The following is an 18,655-nucleotide window of genomic DNA, read 5'->3' as shown; positions in this document are numbered from 1 at the left end:
GACAGTGAACATGGCCGTCGTTGACATGCTAATCGCCACACATCGCAACACTGATTAGGCAAATAAAACGTGCAAGGGGTGAAACAAGTGTAGTATCCGACATGAAATGTACCTCTAGAAAAAAGAATTAATTTATTCATTGGATTAGAGTTATCGATACATGATCGTATACTATATCATTTCTACATCGTTTGATTATCATCCCGTTTTAAGTGCAAACATTGCAAATAGATGTTGCGATGCAAATATTTCCACCAGAATAATTTAATAATACACCGCTTTACCTGAATTGAAACTAAATATTTGCGCTACCGGGAACTGGTAGCGGAATTATGTACACTGTGAGTTGCTTGTACAGTAAGTATGTATACATATAAAGAAAATATTACATTTAGCGAATGCCATTTGTAATTTGTAGTCAAATCCTGTGTTTAGGTTGTCGAATTGCGAATGTTGAATCAGATTTGCATTAAATGGATGACGCTTATTCGATTTGTAACAGTTTTGGAATTTATAATCAAGATCAATGGAAACTGGTTGTCAATTTTGAAAACGACACTTTTTTGGAAGTCTATACGGTTCGTTAGCGTTTTATAGTTATTATTTATGCCGAGAGTGTTCACCGTCTTTCAATTTTGGTGTTTTCTCACCGCGTCTTCTTTTGTTCAACGGATTTCTCGGATCATAAATCTCGAACCAATCGTCGGCCTTTGTACTAGCGTCTTTAGCCAAAACTGGCGTTTTTTCCTCGAACCGTAAAGTGTGCGCCATCCATTTCTCGTCGTCAAAACCGTCATCGTCTTGGTTATCTGGTTTTTTCTTCTTTTCCGCGACTTCAGTTGACTCCTCAACCTGTTCCTTAGCGCTTTGTAGCTTACTTCGAAACTTTTGTAATAGCTGCAGAGTGAAATTTTCTCGGGATGCGCCTGTAAGAATGCAGAAAAGTAAAAACACTGTATTAGAATTATACTCTCTGAGGAGGAATTACCTTTTTTTGGCAATTTCGATTTAGCTTCCTTGTACTTCTCCTGGGTTTCTATGTACTCCCTTAAAACGCTAGATTTCTTTTCCTTCTCCTGTTCTTTCTCCACCTGTATCTGGGCTTCCTCTTCTTTTGCTTTTTTTTCACTTCTGACGTCGCGTTTCAAGTCTCGAATTTCCTTTCGTATCTCCTCACTAAAAAGCAATAATGAAATTAATTTAAACGGTTAAAAGAGGTACCAGCAGCCAATCTCAATCTACTTCAAAATTGGAAAAATATATCATCTTCATTACATACGCTTTTTTCTTTCGTTCTTCATCACGATCTTTGCCCAAGTAATAAGCTTCTTCTTCGGGCTCAGCATCATTGTCGATGTTCTGAACTTCATCGATCTTCCGATCTTTTGGTTTCTTATTATCTGATGTACTTTTAGCGTCTTTTAACTTGTTCTTTATCCTTTCTCTCATAGCTCTAGCAGAGTAAAGTCCGATAGTTAAAAAGTCATTAGTTTGTAGATGAATTCGCAAAATAAACATTGCTTACTGCTTTTCTTTACTCAGATTGGCAATCTCATCGAGTGATATTTCTTCGGTTGCACTCTCCGAATCACTATCCTCATCTCCTTTCATCTTTTTACTAGATGGTTCACCATTGTCTATAGCAAGCTCTGAACTAAGCTTAGGATCGGCCAAATTATCATGAGCTGATTTTCCCTTGGTGCTAAACTGTTTGCTCAAAACAACAGATTCCTCTTCATCTTCCTCCGCTTCCTCTCCAAAAGACAGAAGTTTGAAATTTCTGCAATTACAAGGTTTCAGCACGGCAAAAATATTAACAATGTTAACAAGGTAAAAACTTCTTCTAGAATTGTGTAAAAAAGATTAGTACTTCACGCCAGATTTTTTCTCTTTCTTTTGCAGCTTTTCTGCCTCAACTTGTTTGGGTTCAACTCGAGGCTCGATGTCGGTAAATGGATTATTTAAAACCTCTGTTTTAACAATTTTTTGCGGATACAATGGACGATCGTTCTGGAATGAATATCGTATTTTAAAAATTTAGGAAAATCGTCAAAATGAATGTCACATTTGGTACGTTAAAGATGAAAATTTTTTTTCAATTCTTGCATTTTATACTTGAGAGATGGATACTTTAAAACGAACTACTAAACGTACCAAAAATTCTCAACTTCCATATGGGAATATGACGAAAAAATTCCCAGTACCTCATCGACCAATGTGTCCTCAAGTTTGAGCATGTTGTAAATTGTCTCTCCTGTAACTTTACCAAATATCGTGTGTTTATTTTGCAATTCAGGAGTTGCTGCCAGTGTGAAAAAAAACTGAGAACCGTTATCATCTTTTCCTGCATTCGCCATTGCAAGCAAGCCTCTCCGACAAAAACGTAATCTGCTGTGAAACTCATCCTGTAATGAATAAAGAAAATTCTTCAACTTGTATGCAAGTACGATATAAATATTGTATGCGTATTTCTATTTCTCATTGAAAATGCTCAACAGTAATTGAGTAACGACAGATCAGTTTAATTCTACCTCAATAGATAATGATACAATTGAAGACGACGTTTAAAATAGTGCCATACCTTGAACGGGCCATCGTATATACTCTCGCCACCCTCCCCAGTCCCCGTGGGATCGCCACCTTGTATAATAAAACCTTTTTCAACTCTATGAAAAATTGTGCCATCGTAATAACCTTCCAAACAAAGCTGTATGAAGTTTCTACAAGCTTTTGGTGCCTCCTTAGTCCATAATTCTAAGTCTATTTCGCCAACAGTGGTCTGCAGTATCACCTAGAAAAATTTAAGATTCAGCCTATATGCTATAAGCAAGACCTCAACATTCACTGCCGATATAAAGTTGACGATGAGATAAAGCGAACTTCATGCATTATAAAACTGCCGCTGGTATGAAATACTCGTATGAATAAACTGGATGGTTGCTTTTAAACCATATTAAAACGACTTGTACAATTGTTAATCCTTATTCTCGGCGACAATCTTAACAGTAAATCCGTACGAATTGGAGGTTAAGTTGTTCCGCGCAGATTATATTTCAGTATTCTTGTCGCAGACTCGTAAAGTTATTTGGATTCATACCTTCCCTGTTGTAGGCGGCTCTTGTATGTATATGTTACTCATAGTGGTCAAATATCTTCAACATATGCAAAAATATTTGAAAACTTTAGTGTCTAGTAGTTTATAGACTTTTCATATTTCCATACAGGAACAGATGGACTCATCGAGCTCATTCATTGGTCGAGGACTAAATTGTCTATACTTCCATCCGTTGGTAAGTCTTAGACTCTTAAACAAAATTAGCCCCTTAGCACACCTCACTTGATACGTCGGTACAAAAGAATCCTTCATTCAAGTTTGAAACTCTAGGCACACAAACCGTACGTAGAAATTGTTTACTGTTCATTAACAGCTTGGGCATCAAAAATACGCCATGCTGGAAGCTGTGATTTCAAATCAATTCATTTAATTTGACTATTGCGTCAAATGGTTTTATGAACAGAATTTAAGACCACCAACTTCTCCAGAGATTGATTTTCGGGTCTCCTGTAGCATAACAGACTCGTAAATCTGCCATATTAATGCATAAATGCTCAAGAAACGTGTTGTTTTTTTTTAATCATGCTCGATAATAGTTACGATAACTCAACCAATTACAAGGTATACTTATTTACCGTAGTAACTACTGACGTAACACTGCAAGACAAAGAAGAACATATAGGTATTATTGACCAAACATCAGTTCGCTGTCGTGGTTTACAAGTAATTCTTATCACCGCACACATATTTTTCCATTAAAAATTATAGTACATATAGTAATAACAAAACGAATATACTTAAGTTGTGTTCGTAATTATATACGCGCGTGTAAGGTAAAATTAATTAAACTAACATATAGCGAAGTAATTCAAAGTTCGTCCCACTGTTTTTTGCACGATATATCGTTTTTTCTAGACTTGCATGGATGATGTAATAAAAGACTGAAAATAAACTTATAGACTTACATTAAATTGACTAAAATTACTAAATACAAGAAAAATAATTTGACATGGAAAAACAAGAGTTTTATAATCTCGTCTACGGCAAGACAAAGGTGCCGCGAAGACCTCCGATACCAAATTTGAATCAGTTTACAAGTAAGGACTACGAAAAAAATCCATTACTTAAATTTAGTACGCAGAAAGAGCGAACGCGTGAAGTAGTTGAGTTAATTGCAAGCTCTGCCGATAATTTGCGTGCCAAAGAATTATTGATGAGGGATGTGGGTAATAATAGTATTGAGACACGTTACCAACGCCTCCAGTTACCAGAATCGTTTTACATCCAGATTGCAAAATTTTATGGCAATTCTATACCTACAGTTGAACATCCGATAGAGTGGGAAGAAAACATTCTGCGACTAATCCCCGAAAGTATCAGATTCAAATACCCACACATTGTGGAACAAATAATCCACGAGACGAGACAGAAATATCTCGAAGAAATGCATGGATTTGGAATTAAAATGGTACTGCATCCAAGTCTAAGGAAAAAAAATCCTGATCTCTCACCAATCGGGACTCCCTTTGCTCACGAAGGCCGGACAAAAAATTATGAAACGTTTTTGAAAAATCGTTACTTTATCAGAGGACAGTATTTTTTATCCCACAAATTGATTAGGGTGATCAAAGCCAAGGCATACTCTGGACTTCCGGACAAGTTCCTAGAATTTTCTCGCTATCACAGCTTGGGACTACTGGAGTTACACAAGCTGAAGGGTGCCGTTGCCAAAGATCTTCGGAACAGTGGGCTTCTGATAATGCGGCGTTATTACGACGAAGTAGCAAAACTATTAAAAAGACCAAAGTATCTTGATCTATCCTGCATAGTGAAAACTTTGACGCAATTCTTACGCTGCGCTACAAGACTGTTTGTCCAAGAAATCCTGAATCGCATGATAATGACCATAGAAGACTTGATTGAAGTTCTGGGTGATCCACATCAGTGTCCACGCTTAAAGCTCGAGCTCTTTTACACGAATTGCGAACTCGTGATGAATCCATGCATCGAGGAGATCTACCAAAGTTATCACCAAATTGTAGAGGATGTGGCAAACTTAGGCCAGGAAATTACTCCCTTCGAGTACTATCTGAAGATAAAAACCAAGAGAAACTACATGGACGTAAAACTGCCAAAATGGTTCAGAAACGAAGCCCACGAGAGACTGCAAACAGTCCTAGAAAAAGTCTTTCACCCTGTGAACTCTCATTGTGCCCGACACAAGAGTAAATTCGATGTCGTATGCAGACCTGAAACTGAAGCGAAAATTGTGGAGTTTCTTAGTGAATACCGCGAGTTCCACGAATGCTGCGTTGAAGTGAAAAGATTCATTGGGTTCATAAAAGAAACTAACGATATGGTTGCGAACGAGTATTACGCAGTTGGGCAACTTGCACAAGCCACAGCAAAGTCAATTCTGAAATCAAAGGCCGCAAGAATAGTCGACATCGTTGTCAAAGAGCTAGTGAGGCATCATCAAGAGTACAATAAGTCGATTTGCAAGACTTTCGAAAAATTGACAACAAAGGCATTGAACGTACCGAATAACGCCAAAGACCTATTCCTGCTGACTGAATACATGGCATACGCTTCCAGCGTACTAATTGGGGAACTTGAAGAGAAGATTCGGTGCTCAATTGAAATGCTAGACTCCTTAATAGGGATTGCTACTCTGGACGACTGGCATCTGGAGCTGAACAGGCAAACGATAAATTGGCTCATTAAAATCGGGCCAGTGTTTGAAGAAAGTTCAATACTATGCGAGGCGACAAAATGCGAGCTAGAAGACGAACTGCAGAGGCGCATAAATGTGCTCAACGAAGAAGTCGACAAGTTTTTCCCAAAACTAGTAATTCTCGATGATATGGATGACGCAAAACGCATTCGAGAGTACGCTGACGACCTCAGTATGTTGATGCGACACGTTGAAGGGATAGACGAACAGATAAGCTGGATCAATCTGGAGGAGAGGCTATTTAAGTTTCCGGAAACAACTTTCACCAAGGTTAATGAGGTGAAAGAAACGATTGAGCCATTCCATACCCTCGTTCGCTTGATCTACAGATGGAAACGTGACAATGACGTATGGCTCGACGGACCTTTCGATTACCTAGATGCGAATGTGATCAAGCAAAAAACTGACGAATATTTCGCCCGTTTTGGTGAAATCAGTAGATCTTATCGTACAAAGTTAAAGGCGGACCTGGCGGCGAACAAATCGTACCGGTTTTCAGGGGTCGTTGATGACCCAGATCCGATGCAACAACCAGCTCCGCTGAAATTGTGTTGGCAGGTGATCAAGGAGGTGAACGATTTCAACCAGTACGTTCCCCTGGCGATATGCTTCTGTAACCCGGCACTGGTTAAACGGCACTGGGACGAAATGTCCGTGATTGCTGGTATCGATCTCGTGCCGAATGCTGGAACTACCTTGCAAAAGATAATTGGATTCGATCTAACGCACGACATCGAAAAGTACCAAGTCATAAGCATTGGAGCAAACAAGGAACTAGCTCTTCAGAAACAACTTGCTGCCATGATGAATGAATGGGATCCGCTAATCTTGAGAACGAAGCCGGTTACGAAAACCGATCTGAGAGTGTTAATAGAGCCGGAAGACGTAGAGATCCTCCTTGCAGAGCAGCTGACAAAAATTGAGGAAATGGGTACGTCATACTTTGTGAAACCCATCGAGCGTGAGGTTGCAAGTTTCAAAGCCACTTTAAAAACAATCGGAAAAACACTAGAAAGATGGATCGCCTTGCAAAAGCGGTGGCTAGATCTTCGTTCGATTTTCGCCAGCCGAGGAATCAAATTGGAACTTCCCAGGGAGTCTAGGTTGTACGCCTCGGTCTGCACAGTACTCAGTTCCGCTGTGAATAAGACTTCTAAGGACCCGCGTGTCCGCGTCGTAGCGGAGAGCCAAGATTTGCTTTCATCCGTGCTCCGCAGTACTGAGGACATGGACAGGATTAACGAAGGCATTCGTCGCTACCTTATGACTAAAAGACTGCGATTTCCACGATTGTTCTTCCTCTCGGATAAGGAGGTCCTGCGCACGCTATTCGACTTCTGTGATTCATCGCAGGATCCCCAACTCTGCCTTACCAAGTGTTTCCACGGACTAGCAAGACTTGCTGCGAACCCAGACCCTCAGAGCTATTCCATTACTGGTCACGACAGCGAAGAAATTTGCATTCAAGGGTGTAGTTTCCGCTCCCTGATGGATACTGGTCGTACCGAGGATTGGCTCATTCGTGTTGAACGTGATATAATAACAACCTTGCAGGAAAAAGTTCGAGCCAGCTATACAGAATACATAGAAAAGAATGGTATGATACTGTTAGGTATTGCTAATTTAGGTAATTGAAGAATATTTAAATGGCCTGCATGTATGTTTTCGCCTATGTGCTATCACTAATGCATAAACCACGTCAATATAAGAACAATGTTTATTTCATCATACAATCATTGTTCATTACAATTACTGTATGATTTTTCAGCTGTGAAGGAAGGTGCTGATTTTAGAATCACATGGATTTTCGCCTGGCCAGGAATGGTTTCTCTTTGTGCAACTCGCATTTTTTGGACATCCCAAGTGACGGCAGCTTTATCTAACCGTAATTTAAAAGCTCTCGCCAAGTATCAAACAGACATAGAAATGCAAATTGTGGATCTGGTAAAAGAAACCAGAAAACCATTGTCCCGAAAACAACGGCTCGTTTTGGTAACAATGATAGTCGCAGAGCTTCATGACATGGATATCGTAAAGCAGCTTATTGAAAAGAATGTTGACAGACAGGAGGACTTCAATTGGCAAGTTCAATTGCGATACTACCTCGAAGGTGAGGATCAACTAACAAAGACGGTCACCGTAAGAATGATGGATGCAACAATGAACTACGGTTATGAATATTTGGGCAATGAAGCAACGTGTCCAATCATCGTGACACCTTTGACTGACAGATGCTACCGCACCTTAGTCGAAGCTCGAAGCTGCTGCTTGTATGGAGCGCTGGAAGGCCCCACGGCCACGGGAAAGACGGAAACTGTTCGAGGGCTTGCCAGGGCTTTGGGCGTTCAGTGTGTTGTCGTTGGGTGCTCCGAGCACATGGACTACCTCTGCATAGGGAACATCATGAAGGGCGTTGCCAGCTGTGGTGCTTGGGTGTGTCTTGACGACTTTCATCGGCTTGATCCGGAGGTCCTATCCGTTGTGGGACAACAAATCCACGCGATTACTCGAGCTATTCGCACTTCAGCGAAGCGTTGTGATATCGAGGGTACTAGCCTGAGACTGAAACCCACTTATAATATTTGCGTAACCCTGGACTCAGGACACGTGAACCACTCTTCTATACCAAACAACACGAGATCCCTTTTCAGGACAGTAGCAATGGTCCTTCCAGACTTTCTTCCAATCTCAGAAGTTGAACTCTATGCCGGAGGCTTTACAGATGCGAAAATTCTTGCCAGAAAACTAGTGACCGCACACAAACTCTGTGCAGATCTTTTCGCCACCGAATTGTTCTACGACTTTGGGATGAGATCTATGAAGAGCGTGCTGAGAAGGGCTGTTCACCTGAAGCTTCATTTCTCCTCCGAAGAAGAAACGGTTATTTTACTGAGATCTATCATTGATACTCACTTGGCGAAATTCATGGAACGTGACGTCGTTGTGTTCCAAGCTATCCTGCTCGATCTTTTCCCAGGTGCTATTTTACCCCCGCCTAGCTATCAACTAGTTCTTAAAGCTTTCCGTCAAGTATGTGAGAACCGGAAGCTCTGTTCACACGAAGCATTCGAACTGAAGGCTATTCAAATTTTCGAAACAATCTGTACCCGTCATGGCATCATAATTATGGGTGAGCCGTTCGGAGGTAAAACCTCGATCCTTCATTGTCTAGCTGCTGCGCTAGCATTATTGGCCGACGAGGGTGACTCGATCTTCGGCCGAGTTACGGAAATCCGAACAGTAAACCCAAAGGCCGTTGGTCTCAATCGTCTCTTTGGCAAATTGGATCGGAAGACACGTGTGTGGCACGATGGAATAGTATCATCTGTGCTTCGGGAGTTCTGTGAGCAAAAGCCTAACTCTCAGTCTTCTTGGCTAGTTTTCGATGGACCCGTTGAGCCTGAATGGGCAGAAAGCTTTAACACTGTGCTGGATGACAACGGAAAACTGTGTTTGATCTCTGGTGAAAATATACAGCTGTCTCGTGGCTCGACCTCTATCATCTTCGAGACGCTGAATTTAGTGCAAGCATCACCAGCCACGGTATCGGGTTGCGGATTAGTTTACGTTGAGCCACATTCCTTAGGGTGGAGATCCCTTACAACATCCTGGCTGAAGAAATGGGACTGTCGAGAACGAATCCATGCAAGCGGGTGCGTGAAGATCCTTCTGGAATGGTTGCTAGATCCTTGCCTCAACTACGTGCAAGGTATGACTGGTAACATTGTATTTCAATTTATTTTTTTCCGAACGGATATCCATACGAACTAACAACATTCTCGCTTGAATAATCCACCAGGTAACTGCCGCCATGTTGTTAGGACGAGTCCACTTCACCAAGTCAACGCAACCCTAAGTCTCGTTGAGATGTTCGTTAGTGATGCGATAGCAGATACGCCTGACGTTTCTCGGGATCACGAAGTGACATGGACACAAGCGGCAGCTGTGCAATCCATTGTCTGGGGAATTTGCGGTACTCTCTACTCCGATTCCGGAATCCGCTTCGAAGAGTTTTTTAGTTCTCTATGGAGTGGTGGGGTCGATGGATATCCGGTACCCACTCTACCAGTTGGCACAGTGGACGTGCTCGTACCTGCTGATAGTTCCATTCGCGATCATTTTTATATGTTCAAGGGTCGTGGAGTATGGAAACACTGGATGGACGTTCTAAAAAACGAAAAACTCGTCGAGCCACGTTTCCTTAGCCAAATGGTCGTGCCCACGGTAGACACCTTGAAGCACGCGAGTTTGTTTAACCGTCACATTCGTCATCGTAAACAATTCCTAGTATGCGGTGATCCAGCAACTGGAAAAACTATTTGCATACACGACATTCTTCGAAATGGGCCATGGCATTCCTCCTACACATCAAACTTCATTACTTTCACGAAAAAAACCACTTCAGCCGAGGCTCATAATTTAATCGTCTCACGATTGAACAAAAAAAAACGCGGCTACTACGGCCCTCCCGACGGTAAGTTTTGCGTTACATTTGTCGACGATGTGAGCGCGCCCATCACACAGGAGGATGGGGCCCAATCAGCCCTCGAATTGCTGAGGCAGTACTTTGATCACAAACACTGGTACGACTTGGAAGAACCAGACAAGATATTCGTACAAGACACGATGTTCGTCGCCGCCATGACTATTCGGACTGACTACGAGCGGCCAGTTCCATCTTCTAGATTTCTACGTCACTTCAACGTGTATACAATTTCAGCAGTTTCCAGAGATAGCCTTTTTAGGATATTCACCAACGTCTGCTTGAGTGGCTTGAAGCGAAACGGCTTCAGCGCTGACATACTCGGCGTAATTCAGAATACTGTTAATGCAACTCTAAACGTGTGGACCGCCACCTTGACCAGTTTAATGCCAACCCCCAATAAGGTATTCCATCTATTTGATGTGAGGGATATCTCAAGGATGGTTGCTGGCTGCATGCGCCTACGAAAAGACTCTGCAGACTCAAAGGTGATATTCGTACGGCTTTGGGTCCATGAGGTCCTGCGAGTCTTCCGAGATCGCCTCGTCAACGATGACGACTCACAGTGGCTGTTTACCAAGATCAAGGAAACTGTCAAGATCTATTTTAAGGATCACTCATTCGAAACAGCGTTCGACCACCTCCCAAAGTACGATGATCAGCTCACTAACGAAAGTCTGAATGATCTAATCTTTGGAAATTTCATGGACGGTGATGCGACCCTTGAAAATCGAAGGTATGAGGAGATTACGAGCATCGAAAATCTAAGGAAAAGGATCGTCGGCTACCTTGCCGAGTACAACGAGTCTCACGTGAAGAAGATGGACCTTCTCCCTTTCGGTTGCGCCCTGCAGCACCTAGCGCGGATTTCCAGGATCCTTGCGATCCCCGGCGAAAGCCTTATCTTTGTTGCCGTTGATGGCTCAGGGCGTAGATCACTGACTCGACTAGCAGGTCACTTAATGCGGCAGGATGTTCACGAGCCTGCAGCCGGAACTTTTCGCGACTCACGTACATGGCGAGCGAACCTTGCTAATGCTCTGAAAAATTCTGCTGGTAGCGGAAAGGATTTCGTACTGTTGATTACTGACAGGCAGTTGAAAGATGAACAGCTCCTTGACGTCGACAGCTTACTAAATTACGGCGAAGTCCCGAATCTATTCGCGTCCGATGAACGACAGAAAATAATAGAGACAGTGCGTTTGGCCGCACAGAACGGCGATCGAAACCTGGAAATCAGTAGCGTTGCGGTAATGGAGTACTTTATCAATCAGTGCAGGGAAAAGCTACACTTTGTGCTCTGTTTCAGTCCAGTCGGGGTTGCGTTCCGACGAAGTCTGCTCTCTTACCCGAATCTTCGCAGGTGCTCTGTAAATTGGTTTAACGGTTGGCCGGAGACTGCCCTTGAAGAAGTTGCAACGAAGTACACAAAGAACATCAAGGTATAGTATTTTTAGTATGAATTTCAGCGTTATTAATTAGAAACCGTTTTAGATTACATTACCATAAAACTAATCTGTCATAGTAATCCAAGGCAAAAAAGTGCAACATTGACACATACCTATCTTCGTTACTGCAGATTTCCGAAGCAATACGATCGAAATGTGTCACGGCTTGCAAATATTTCCACAACTCTGCCAAGGAAGTTGGGTATTCGTACGACAAAAACACCGGGAGGTTGACATACGTAACAATCCCGGCTTACCTACACCTAGTACAGTCTTTCGCTGAACAAATAGCGCGTAAACAGGAGTCGATTACGACAGCTCGAAATAGATACGTAGCTGGACTTGAGAAGCTACAATTTGCTGCAGGTCAGGTAGCACGCATGAAGACAAAACTAACGGCGCTAAGGCCTCAGCTCGAGTTGTCAGCGAAGGAAACGATTGCAACAATGACGGAAATCGAGAACGAGAATGTCAGCGTTGAAAGAGCGACGGTGCTAGTCAAACGTGAGGAAGAAGTTGCAAACACGAAGGCGGAAATTGCGAGTGCCCTGAAGACAGAGTGCGAAGCCGACCTGGCCGTGGCTATTCCAATTCTTGAGGACGCAATTGCTGCGCTGAACACTCTAAAGCCAGCTGACATCACCTTGGTAAAAGCCATGAAAAATCCACCAGACACAGTAAAACTCGTCATGGCAGCTGTCTGCGTGATGCTCAACGTTCCTCCGGATCGCTCGCTGGACCCGGTCACGGGTAAAAAAATGACAGACTATTGGGGCCCCAGCAAACGTGTCCTTGGCGACATGAATTTCCTGCAAAATCTGAAGGACTACGATAAGGACAACATTCCCGTGGCCTTGATGAACGTCGTGAAGAAAACTTACATGACCGATAAGAACTTCATGCCCAATATCGTCGTTAAGGCATCCAGCGCAGCGGAGGGGCTGTGCAAATGGGTGCGAGCGATGGTGTCCTACGATGACGTCGCAAAAGTGGTAGCCCCAAAAAAGGAGAAACTGATGGCAGCCCAAAGAGAATGTGACGAGACCGAAGCTGTCTTGAACGAGAAACGTAAGACCCTAGCCGATTTGAATGCAAAGCTAGCCGTTCTGAATAGCAGTCTTCGCGCGACCCTGGCCAAGAAAATGGATCTGGAAAAGCAGGTGGCTAGTTGCACGGAAAAGCTGATCAAAGCGGAGAATTTGATCAGCAGTCTCGGTGGTGAGAAGCGACGTTGGATGCGTAACGCAGAGAGACTAGAACAATTTTACGACAACTTGGCAGGTGATGTGCTTCTATCCTGCGGAATCATTGCCTACCTCGGTCCCTTTTCGGCAGCCTATCGACTGGAGACTCTGAAAAAATGGCGCGATTATGTTATCACCTCAGAGATGCCCTGTTCAAACGAATTCAGCTTTGTCGATATTCTTGGCTCTGAGATAAAAATTAGCTCTTGGAATGTGAATGGACTTTCCAAAGACGCTTACTCCACTGAGAACGCGGTGATTTTGGACAACTCGAAGATGTGGAGTCTGTTGATCGACCCGCAGAGCCAGGCGAACAACTGGATAAAAAAAATGGAGGCACCAAACGGTCTTCGAATAATAAAACTCTCTGATATAAGATACATGGAGATCCTCGAACATAGCATAGAAACTGGAAAGCCGGTTCTGCTTGAAAACATCGAAGACGAGTTAGACACTTCTTTAGATCCTATACTGACTAAAGATATCCATAGGATTAACGGCATCACCTACCTAACAATCGCGTCTAAAACACTGAAGTATTCTGATCGATTTAGACTTTACATTACGACGAAGCTTCCGAATCCACGATATCCACCTTACATTTTTAATTTGGCATCAGTGATCGACTTCTCTCTGACAAATGAAGGGTTGGAGAGTAAACTGCTGAATCTAGTTGTTGCTAAAGAGCGTCCGGACCTCCAAGAAAAGCTTGAAAATTTGCTAATACAGAGTGCGGCAAATAAGAAGAATTTGAAGCAGGAGGAAGACAACATATTGATAACACTCTCCACGTCCACCACTAACATCCTCGAAGACGATAATGCTATCAAGCTCCTGGATTCCTCAAAACACCTGGCCGTGAGTATCGTAAAGAAACAAGAAGCCAGCAGTGCAACTGAAACGTATATCGACACATTTCGCCAGAGGTACCGTCCTTTCGCTGCACACAGTGCTGCAATTTACCGGACCTTGGCCGGTCTTCCAATTGTCAATCCAATGTACCGCTTCTCTCTCGAATGGTTTGTACATCTGTACATTAGATCAATCGAGACTTCAAATAGAAGCATTATTTTACAGAAACGTCTCAATTATCTTAATCAAGCTTTCACCAACAATTTATATGAAAGTGTATCACGAGGCCTTTTCGAGAGAGACAAACTTCTTTATTCCCTAATCCTATACATCGAGATAATGCTAGATACTAAAGCAATCACAAATGAGGAACTCGACTTTTTCTTAGCTGGAGACTCGGTAGTCGATAGTGACCTGAAAACTAAACTGCCTGCTCCATGCTTTGATTGGTTGACGGAGAAATCATGGAAGGAGATTTGTAAAGCCAGCAAAGTTCTCCCATCCTTTAAGGATTTTCCGGAGAGTTTTTGTGCGGATGCACGCACCTGGAAAGTTTACCACGATCTAGAACACCCTGAGAACTTCTCGATTCCCGCACCTTGGCACGAGAAGCTGACACCATTCCAGCAAGTAATCCTGATGCGCATCATACGGCCAGATAGGCTAGTTGTAAAGGTGACACAATTCGTGAAGCTGGGAATGGGGGAAAGATTTGTGTCACCACCTTTCTTCGACGTGGCAAAGTCTTTCGTAGAGTCTAACTGCCTAGTACCGTTGATATTTCTCCTAAGTCCTGGATTTGACCCGACAGCGTCAGTTGCAAAGCTCGCAAACAAGCTGGGCTTCTCAGCAAGGTTTGTCTCTCTTTCGTTAGGACAAGGCCAAGAGAATCACGCAAAATCCATAATAAAGCGGGGTCAGCGGCAAGGGTGGTGGATATTTCTGCAAAATTGTCATCTGGCTAGTGACTGGCTACCAGCCCTAGAAAGAATATGTGAAACGTTTGACGCCTCCAACACGTCGCTCGACTTCCGACTGTGGCTGTCAAGCTATCCAACGTGCGAATTCCCCATCGCCATACTTGAACGTGGAGTCAAAATGACGAACGAGCCATCAGCCGACCTGAAGAGAAATCTGACAAGTCGTTATTACACGGAACCAGTATGCAATCGCGAATATTTTGAAGGTTGTCCCGGGAGGAACAAGATCTTCACTAAGCTTTTGTACGGGCTGTGCATGTTCCACGCGGTTTTACAAGGCAGAGCGACATTCCTTTATCGAGGATGGAACCTGAGCTATGACTTTGATGAGTCAGACTTCCAAATTGCATCGCGCCGATTGCAGATATTTATAAACGAATACAACCCGGTGCCTTTCGACGCCATGTCGTATCTCATTGCGCAGTGCCACTACGGAGGTAGAGTCCTTGACGATGAGGATAGGCGTTACCTGGGCTCAATTCTCGAGGAATTTGCTAACCCAAATGTCTACGGTGAAAATAATTTCAGGTTCATGTCCTCTTCAGCCTATGGGCTTCCTAGGAAGTGCGAATACCGTGACTACGTCAACCAAGTCCTTACGATCCCGGACGATACCTCACCAGAGATTTACGGACTCCCCCAAGACGCCATTATTGTGCGTGGGCTCAACGACAGTAAGGTGTTCCTGTCCACCATACAGTTAGCCCATGCCCAGGGAAAGTCCGTAGTATACAGTGAATCCCTACCCAACCGAATAACTGATATCCGTGCGAAACTGCCACGGATTTTCAACGTCGACGAGGCCCGAAAAAAGTATCCGATGAGCTGCCGAGAGCCTATAAAAGCAGTTATGTTTAGAGAAATGGAGCTGTACAACGTGCTAATAGAAGAGACGAGGCATTCCGCGGATATCCTGGAAAACGCGTTGCAAGGACGTGGTGAATGGACGCTATCGCTTGAAGAATTTTCGCGTGAGATCCATTTGGGGAAAGTGCCGATTTCTTGGAGGAAAGCGTGTCCGTACGACCCGCCAACTAGTTCGTTGCTAATCTTCATCGAAGATCTTCTGAATAGGCTTAACTTTCTGAACGACTGGTTCGAGGGAGGTTCGCCACGCGCCTATTGGCTCGGCGGTATCTCTTCGGGAACGGCATTTTTGGCTGCGGCACGTCTGACTTTCACCCGAGAACGAGGCCTTGCTTTACACGATGCTCGATTTGACTTTGAAGTTCTTCAGACATACCATCCGGAAGACTTGCCGATTCAGTCAACCATCGATGGAGTCTTGATCAGCGGATTGTTCCTGACAAGTGCCAGATGGGATCTTGAACGGATGGTGCTCGTCGAAAGCTCGCCAAAGGTATTGTGGAATCGAATGCCGATACTGCGCTACAGACTAACGGACTTGATCAGCCAATCGGAAAAATACGAATGTCCACTTTACACATCCGTTGTCAAAGATATTTACGCGTTTGACTCGATGGGTCGTATGAATAATTATCTACTTAACGTTAATCTCGATACGGACAGACCGATTGAATTCTGGCTAAGCAGGCGAGCTGTACTTTACTGTCAACGCGACGAACAATAGTCACGGAATATCACCAAATCATGGAGATTCGACTGAAGCACGACGTTAAAGGATAAGAATATTTTACTGGTACGTTCGAATAAGCGTCGCCAGTCGACGTAACAAGGCGGTAGGTGAAAACAAATGAGTGGAAATGCAAATCAGAGAAAAACTAATCAGGAATTAATAGTAACATAATATATCGATTCATACGATAACAGACATTATATTTTTTTTATTGAATTGACAAGTTTTTATTAACAGAGCTTACAATAATTTTGTTCGAATTAAATCATCCCCTGGCGCTTCCCACGTACTTGCGACTTATTTCGTTCCATTCAGCCGGGTACCTCGTCCTCACAAACTCCATAACTCTACGTGCATTCGCTGCCTGTTGTTGGTTACAATTGCGGCAATTGTTGATTAATACTTCCCTGATTGAAGCTGTTAAAAAATAAAAACAGTTTACGTAATTATCAAAATTTATTGTCACACAAAATAAAAAAATGTTTGAAAGTCGGGCTAGATATTCGCATTTACGAGGAACTATTATTATTCTACAGTCAACCATCTGCGCGATTTCTTTTGTTTCAACTGATGCACTTTCGTAAAATTATTACAAAACACCTACAGATTGTGCAAGGATACGGAATGATCCAGTCAATTCACAGTCATGACGTTTGACAATTACAGTCAGCTGGACTATAATTGCACCTGATTTTCCAAATTCCGGCAAAATTGTTACTTTAATTTAGCAGTTACCTTTTACAGAGACTCCAATCGCATCGCACGGTCCTTTGTCCAACACACAGTTCAGCTGCTTTCTGACTAACGTTGAATCGTTTAATAGATCATCGACACCAGCGCACTGGCAGATGGATAAGACTCCGAAAAGTACAATAACGAAGGCACAAACCTTTTCAAACTTCGCCATTTTCTGATATTGAAATATATATGTAAATTCGGAACAAGTTTTTCTGGATGTTACTTCTTTATATTTTGGACAAGCGATGTCAGTTGTAAACATCAACCAGCCCGTTTCTGCAGCGCCAAAGTTGGACTGTCTTCGATTGTGAATAACTCCTGGTTTATATATCTTCTGTCATCATCAATATCCCGTTCCTTCTGCCACTAGCAGCCACTTAACTCGCACAGATAGCCCGAAGGTATTTTCGGATTCAAGTAATTGATAGTTGCGCTTGGGAAAACTTTCCGATAACTGTTCAGTTCACAATAAGTTCTACATTTCGAGGAAAAACCACGGCCTCTCACCTTCTCCTCCGCTCTTCGCTATTGCTTTTAAATGTTCTTAATACACGTAATGGTTCTTTCCACCGTTCTTGTTACGCACTTTAAACCTTAGCACATGTAGGGTTTTTTATAATTTAACTTGGTCATCGAATTTCTGTATATTGTTATTAAACATGTCATTAAGAACTATACCAATATTTTTCTTCGAGAGCGAGAAACTAAAAACTTTACCTGTAAATCCTTAACTGTATGCAGGACTCATTATCTTCGTAATACTTCGGTAAGATTGCAGTGAAATATTCTGATATTTATCTGGCGTGCAAAATACATTACAGACAGATTGCAGCAACATTTCCACAATATTCTACTTTTATACATACAAAACTGATCGTGAAAATACCTAACCGTACGATTACTTCATGCGCAGCAAAATTTTGAAACTGCATTACGCGACCGAGCAAGTTATATTCATAGAACGTTCTTCATAGATAATGCGCAATCGTGGTCATATTTTTACCATCAAGGACAAAATGCGGTCGTCCTTTCTGTTTGATGGCAACGATTGCCATGTGTCAACGCTATTGTAACATAATATTGATTGATTTGGGAAATCTGGCTGATACATTGGAAATCGTGAAATTATGTTTCTGATGTAAGACGTTTCAGCAATATTAGTTTGCCGTATACGTCGTTAAAGTTTCCTACTTCTCAATACAGCACAATACGCGAAATTTTAAACGTGATCAAATTGTGACAGGATATATCGCAAGTACATGTTATAATAGCGTTATGCCTAAGTGGAGAAGTGCTATACAACGCGGTGAAAAGTGAAATCATTCTTAAGTCAACGAAATATATCACGAAACATGCCAGTATAAGTTATGACACGGATAATAAAACCGTAACGAGTAGATGTAACGTGGAATGAAAATTCATCAAATACACTGAAATGTGACAGATATTTCAGTAGAGTGTGTAAGACTCGTAGCTGGCGAAATATGGCCGGGGAACTGAACATCATTCAAATTCGCGATAGAT

At 42.6% G+C, this 18,655-nt stretch overlaps 2 protein-coding genes and 1 long non-coding RNA gene across 3 annotated transcripts; 2 read left to right on the top strand and 1 right to left on the bottom strand.

The window, feature by feature from the left end:
- Nucleotides 1–92: 92 nt before the first annotated feature.
- Nucleotides 93–3,235, bottom strand: LOC107224850 (spliceosome-associated protein CWC27 homolog). Its single transcript, XM_015665061.2, has 8 exons — nucleotides 3,098–3,235; nucleotides 2,582–2,791; nucleotides 2,205–2,405; nucleotides 1,871–2,010; nucleotides 1,526–1,780; nucleotides 1,280–1,453; nucleotides 989–1,176; nucleotides 93–926 (listed from the first exon to the last, which is right to left on the bottom strand). The coding sequence occupies exons 1-8, from the start codon at nucleotides 3,137–3,139 to the stop codon at nucleotides 601–603; spliced, it is 1,536 nt and encodes a 511-aa protein (XP_015520547.2). The 5' UTR covers nucleotides 3,140–3,235; the 3' UTR covers nucleotides 93–600.
- Nucleotides 1,877–2,627, top strand: LOC124294546. The gene is made up of 3 exons (XR_006904426.1): nucleotides 1,877–2,070; nucleotides 2,297–2,443; nucleotides 2,540–2,627. It is a non-coding gene; the product is annotated as an uncharacterized LOC124294546 (long non-coding RNA).
- Nucleotides 3,236–4,064: 829 nt separating the features above from the next.
- On the top strand, nucleotides 4,065–16,387 carry LOC107224840 (dynein axonemal heavy chain 7-like). The gene is made up of 5 exons (XM_015665051.2): nucleotides 4,065–4,152; nucleotides 4,378–7,386; nucleotides 7,558–9,498; nucleotides 9,589–11,714; nucleotides 11,852–16,387. The coding sequence occupies exons 1-5, from the start codon at nucleotides 4,065–4,067 to the stop codon at nucleotides 16,385–16,387; spliced, it is 11,700 nt and encodes a 3,899-aa protein (XP_015520537.2).
- Nucleotides 16,388–18,655: the final 2,268 nt, after the last annotated feature.

This window comes from Neodiprion lecontei, chromosome 1 (assembly GCF_021901455.1).
Source record: "Neodiprion lecontei isolate iyNeoLeco1 chromosome 1, iyNeoLeco1.1, whole genome shotgun sequence".
Lineage (NCBI taxonomy): Eukaryota > Metazoa > Arthropoda > Insecta > Hymenoptera > Diprionidae > Neodiprion > Neodiprion lecontei.
Note: the sequence above shows the minus strand (reverse complement) of the source record. Positions and strands in the feature narration are given on the sequence as shown.

Bases quoted from the DNA above. Each gene is read 5' to 3' on its own strand.
- LOC107224850 (XM_015665061.2), bottom strand. From the start codon at position 3,139: ATGAGTAACATATACATACAAGAGCCGCCTACAACAGGGAAG. The intron at 1,781-1,870 runs GTACTAATCTTT...TTGTAATTGCAG, and splicing joins GAGAAAAAATCTGGCGTGAA to AAATTTCAAACTTCTGTCTT. The intron at 927-988 runs GTAATTCCTCCT...GCATTCTTACAG, and splicing joins ATCGAAATTGCCAAAAAAAG to GCGCATCCCGAGAAAATTTC.
- LOC107224840 (XM_015665051.2), top strand. From the start codon at position 4,065: ATGGAAAAACAAGAGTTTTATAATCTCGTCTACGGCAAGACAAAGGTG. The intron at 4,153-4,377 runs GTAAGGACTACG...CTATACCTACAG, and splicing joins AAATTTGAATCAGTTTACAA to TTGAACATCCGATAGAGTGG. The intron at 11,715-11,851 runs GTATAGTATTTT...TCGTTACTGCAG, and splicing joins AGTACACAAAGAACATCAAG to ATTTCCGAAGCAATACGATC.